Below are 5,901 nucleotides of genomic sequence, written 5' to 3' on the forward strand. Positions count from 1 at the left end.
TCAAGGCCAGAATTTAGATAAATTTTATCGCGGAGCTAAACAATTTTTGATGTGAACACGGTGATGGTCAAACAGCAAGAGAGTGAGTTAGCTTTGCCAAATTTAGCATTAGCTGTAGTTTTTAAGTATGCATTAGTATTAGTTGATAAGCAAGAAATAGAACAAATCTGCATTGGCCGTTAAGATAAGAGAACATAAAAGAATTTAACATAGATGAAAATGAAACATAGAATAATTTAGGGTGCATTGGTTAATGTTTGGTTTTTTTATATGTTTGTGCAGCACATTTCAGAACATTCAGCCCCCCCTGGAAGACTCCGGTCTTTCAGCACTAGGAAGTGGGGCTACTTTAGCAATAGGACGAATGTAGGTTCCAAAATTCGTTTGAATGGTAACAACTCTCACTTCACCGTCTTTCCCAGGATGGACATCTATGATACGACCGATAATCCATTTTGAAGGTGGCAAATTAGTTTCTTTGAGAAGGACGACATCATTAATCTGAAGATTCATCTTCCGTTGTTGCCACTTTGGTCGATGCTGAAGGGATGTCAGGTATTCCTGATGCCATCGCTTCCAGAAGCCTTTGAGGAGAGTCTGTAAAGCAAACCAATTAGTTTTAATGTTATTATTTGAAATATTGGATTGAGGAACTGCGATATATTGTTCCCCAATCATAAAATGTGATGGACTTAATGCAGTCGGTTCTGTATCTGATACATGCCACATTGGGCGAGAATTCAGAAGACCTTCGATTTTTGTTAATAAAGTGTACATCTCTTCGTATGTCAATTTGCTGTCACCAATAACTCGTTTGAGGTGAGTCTTGACAGATTTTACACCTGCCTCCCAAAGCCCTCCAAAATGAGGGGCAGCAGGAGGTATAAATTTCCAACTTATATTATCTTTAGAAAGGTGATCAGCTACAATGGTGTTATGGTGTTGACTAATAAGTTGACTATACATTTCGTCGAGAGTACGTTTTGCTCCTTGAAAGTTAGTACCATTATCGCTCCAAATTTCGCTTGGTTTACCGCGACGCGCGACGAAACGATCTAGGGCTAACAAAAAAGCATTTGTCGAGAGGTCTCCCACTAGTTCCAGGTGGATTCCTTTTGTAACGAAGCAAACAAATAAGGCTATATATGCCTTTACAAATTTCGGATTTCGTAAACTAGTTGACCGCAACGTGATTGGACCGGCATAATCACAGCCAACCTTGCTGAAAGGTCGGGAATAAATTACCCGATCAATTGGGAGATTACCCATAAGCTGCTGTGAGGTTACAACACGTTGACGAAAACAAACAACACAATTGTGTACTATTTTACGGATGAGATTTCTACAGCCGAGTATGTGAAAACTTGCTTTAATTAACGAAAAAGTTAATGTTACTCCGGAATGTAAATATTGATTATGTTTATAAGTTATTATAAGTTCAGATATCGGATGAGTTTTACATAAAATCATAGGGTGTTTTTGATCGTAACTCAGAGTTGATTCCTGAATACGACCTCCAACGCGAAGCACTCCGTAGGAATCAAGAAAAGGGGTAAGCGATACAAGTTTATTTCTTTTAGGCAATGGTTTATTATTCTTAAGAAGATCGATTTCAAACGAAAACAACGAAAACTGCACCTTTTTGATAATAACAATTTTAGAATGTAACAATTCTTTAGTAGACAAAGGTTCAAAATTACGATGTTCAGGGTCCCGATAATAGTTAAATAAAAACCGGCGCACATATGCAACTATGCGAATAAGTTTATTCCAGTTAGATACTTTTTTAATCAATTTATCTACAATAATAGGATCCAAAAAATTGTTAGTTTGTAAATTAGATACAAATACCTTTGTTTTGGGTACTATTCTCTCTTCTAACTCTTCTTCTAAAAACTCTTCACAAACGGTGGTTGATGTAGGCCAAAGATTTCTGTCCAAGCTGAGCCAATGAGGTCCTTTCCACCACATCTCATTTGCGCACAAATGTGATGGTGAAATACCACGAGAAGCAATATCTGCAGGGTTGCTGGCCGAGCGTACGTGGTTCCACATCTTACGAGGTATTAAAGACAATATCTCCGACGTGCGATTGCCAATAAATACCGACCATCTTTTTGGGAGTGCTGACAGCCAATGAAGAACTATGGCTGAATCCGTCCAAGCAAATATTTTGGTTTCTTTCTCCTGTAAAGAAATCTGAATTTTACTTATTAGACGAGTTAAAAGAAGAGCTCCACAGAGTTCAAGTCTGGGTAGCGAGAGTATTTTAATAGGTGCAACTTTAGTTTTAGCTGCCACCAATGAAATTGATACACTTTTGTCTGGGTTAACGCTTCTGCAATAAACAACAGCTCCATATGCGTCTAATGATGCATCGCAGAAGCCATGCAATTCGTAATTGGTTTTGTTCGACCACATTATCCTAGGGATACTCAGATTTTCAAGCTGATGAAGTTCTTGATGAATTAATGTCCAGCGATCAGCAAGATACTCTGGAGCTACTTCGTCCCAAGATAACTTTTCTTTCCAGATATCCTGCATAATAATTTTAACCCCAACTACCACTGGAGCCAAAAATCCTATTGGGTCAAAAATTCTAGATGATTCAGAGAGTATCCGACGTTTAGTGACAGTGTGACATTTATCCAAGCGAACCTTGTAGGAAAAAGAATCCCTCGATGGACACCATTGCAAGCCTAATAATTTTACTGAGCTTGATTCCTCAAATTCCACTGGAGACAATTCCCTCTGTTGTTCTGGCATAGACAGCAGCAAGGGCCAGCAGTTGGTTGTCCACTTTCTAAGATGAAATCCGGCAGATTTTAATAGTTCTACAAGATCCTTTTGCAGCTTAATCACATCATCGATAGAATCTGCCCCAGTCATTACGTCGTCGACATAGAAGTCGTTAAGGATAACGGATGAAGCAACAGGATGAGAAAGAGCGGATTCAAGAGCTACTTGTTTCAGTGATCGAACAGCTAGAAAAGGTGCCGAAGCAGTGCCATAAGTGACCGTAAGAAGACGATAATGTTTTATAGGACTTTCAGGTGTTTCTCGCCAAACTATTCTTTGAAAGTCGGTATGTTTAGGTGATACCCATATTTGACGGTACATTTTTTCGATGTCCCCCGATATTGTGTATTTATGCCGACGAAATCTAAGGCATATCGAAAATATATCACGTTGAATTGTGGGGCCTACGAGAAGACATTCGTTTAACGAGCTACTATTATAAGATTTTGCTGAACCGTCAAAAACTACCCTTATTTTCGTTGTGCTACTATCATTTTTAAAAACAGCGTGATGGGGTAGATAGAAACAACTGTTGTTATCGATTGAGATCTCATTTGAAGGTACCTCTTCCATGTGTCCTAGTGATAAGTATTCATTCATAAAACTTGTGTATTGATTTTTTAAATCAGGATTTGAAATAAATTTTCTTTCGATTGACTGTAGTCGATTTAAAGCGATTGAAAGAGAATTTCCGAAATAAGTCCTTTGATTTGACTTGAAAGGTAATTCTACCACAAATTTTCCATCTGAATGGCGAAAGTGAGTGTTAGTAAAACTATCTTCAGCTTGTTGCTCTTCCAAAGAAAGGACAGGAACATATGACACTTCCTCTAACCTCCAAAACCTCTCAAGGTCGAAACATTGACTAAAGTCTAATTTTGTGCAGAAATTAACAACCCCAGAAGGTTTTTGGTTAAATTGACCAACAACAACCCAGCCAAATATTGTGGGAATCCTTTCCGGTGATTGATGATCTGCTCGAGTTGCTGGGCCAGTTATGATACTAAACACCTTATCTGCACCTATCAAAATATCTATTTCGCCAGGCTCATTAAAAGTTGGATCTGCAAGATCGAGTAGCAAAAGACTTGAATCTATGTTACCGATTGAAAACGAGGGCAATACCGAAGTAAGTTTTGAAATTACGAAACAATCAACTTCAACGAAACTAGAGTTAAAACGAGAGCGAAGGTTGGTGGTAACTAATCCATTAGTTACACCAGCTGAAGTTGATGCAATTCCTGTTATTGGGATACGAGATCGTTTGCGTTTAAGGCCCAGGCATTGAACTGCACGTTCGGTTATAAACGAAACCTGAGAACCTGTATCGAGCAACACGCGTATGTTTTGAAAAGATCCCTGGTTATCTTGAATCTTAACAATTGCTGTAGGAAGAATTGTTTGAGACGAACAAGAAGATTCAAGCGAATGATTAGAAACAATCGTAGGATTTGTGGGCGTTGTTGTATTGTTGGGTTGAATACTATTCGAAGAAGAAGCTTCAATTGCTGGATTTTGTGTAGGATGAACAAGTGAATGGTGACGAGCTTTGCACGTCTTACACCGAAAGTTTGACCGACATTTATAGGAACCATGACCTTGACGAAGGCAGTTAAAACAAACCGAATGTTTTTTGACAAATTCACGACGAGAAACGACATCGAGACTAATAAAATCTGTGCATTGTGGCAAGATATGACTACCATGGCATTTGGGGCAAGTTTGTGTTGATTCTACATAATGTGATCGAACTGATGCGAGGGGTTTCTTTCGTGTTGATGTAACCGAACTGCATGCTTCTAATACACTACACCGAGATTGCAGAAAATTTAACAATTGGTCTATCGAAGGATCTTCTTTGGCACCTAAATTATCTGCCCAAGCTTGTCTAGTGTCCGAATCTACCTTTTGCAGTAGCAAATATATAAGCCAAGGATCACGATTGTTACACTGCAATGCGTTTAATCCACGAATAACTTCGTCGGCCCCATCTGTGATCTTACGGAGTAACTGAATATTTTCGGAGTTGGACGAAGGTAACGAAAGAAAAGATTCAACAAAAGCCTGCACAATAAGATTCTTTTTTTCATATCTTGCCTCTAACCTGTCCCAAGCCTCAATATAATTATCTTCCGAACATCGCATATGTTTTAGTAAGCCCGCAGCATTACCTCGCAGAAACGATTTGAGGTATTGAAACTTTTGCGAACCGCTCAAGTTTGTATTCCGGTCAACCGAACTTTGAAAAAGATCCTTAAACTCGGACCAATCTTCATATTTGCCATCAAAAATGGGAATATTAGCAGTTGGTAACTTAACCGATGATTTTTGTGTTGCGGAGTTTAAAGTTTTTAAAAAGGAAGTCTGTTGATCTGCTAATTTTTCTATTATTGAGTCGTCAGCGCTAACGTTCTGAGAATTTAATTCACGAACCCTATTTGTAAAAACCGAATGGGCTTTTAAATATTTTTCTTCGTAATCTCCGAACTCAGGACTCGGATCAACAAAATTTTCCTCATCACAAAAATCGCATAGTTCATGATTTAGAGACAAGAAATCTAACCACGCTTGGTAAAGTCTTTCTAAACGAATCTCAAGCTCTGATAACGTGACGTCTTCTGGTAAAGAATCTGCATACCCCGCCGCACGAGTCAAAGTGCCTTTGGCATGACCCCGTTTAATTTTAATTGCATTCATAATTGCTAAATTATAATTTATGATGCCAAAAATTCGAATAAAATGTTCAAAACTGTTTCTGGTCTTTGTATTCAATATCACTCATTTGTTTAATAGAATTTTAATAAATCATATATCAATTTTAATAAATCATATGTATATGTATAACACACTTATTCTATTCTATTTTAGCATGCACATTTAAAAAAAATCATATTTCATCCATATGTCACTTTTAATTGCCATATGCAATTACAAGTGCAGCTTGTTAACTGTTTTTCAATTAAATGTCTTACCACGATTGCGTTTCACAATGTCCAAAAAATTAAAAAATTGTTTTAATAATCCGACAACGAAGGACCAAAAAATGTATATAAATAAGAAATAAAGCAAATAGTTTTTTTAATAATGAATGATTTAATGTAA

The 5,901-nt window shown here is 37.6% G+C and overlaps 1 protein-coding gene across 1 annotated transcript; it reads right to left on the reverse strand.

Moving 5' to 3' along the window:
- Positions 1-297: 297 nt before the first annotated feature.
- Positions 298-5,496, reverse strand: LOC129919283 (uncharacterized). Its single transcript, XM_056000137.1, has 2 exons — positions 3,576-5,496; positions 298-3,377 (listed from the first exon to the last, which is right to left on the reverse strand). The coding sequence occupies exons 1-2, from the start codon at positions 5,494-5,496 to the stop codon at positions 298-300; spliced, it is 5,001 nt and encodes a 1,666-aa protein (XP_055856112.1).
- Between the last annotated feature and the right edge of the window lie 405 nt (positions 5,497-5,901).

The sequence above is a fragment of the Episyrphus balteatus genome, chromosome 4, assembly GCF_945859705.1.
Source record: "Episyrphus balteatus chromosome 4, idEpiBalt1.1, whole genome shotgun sequence".
Classification (NCBI taxonomy): domain Eukaryota; kingdom Metazoa; phylum Arthropoda; class Insecta; order Diptera; family Syrphidae; genus Episyrphus; species Episyrphus balteatus.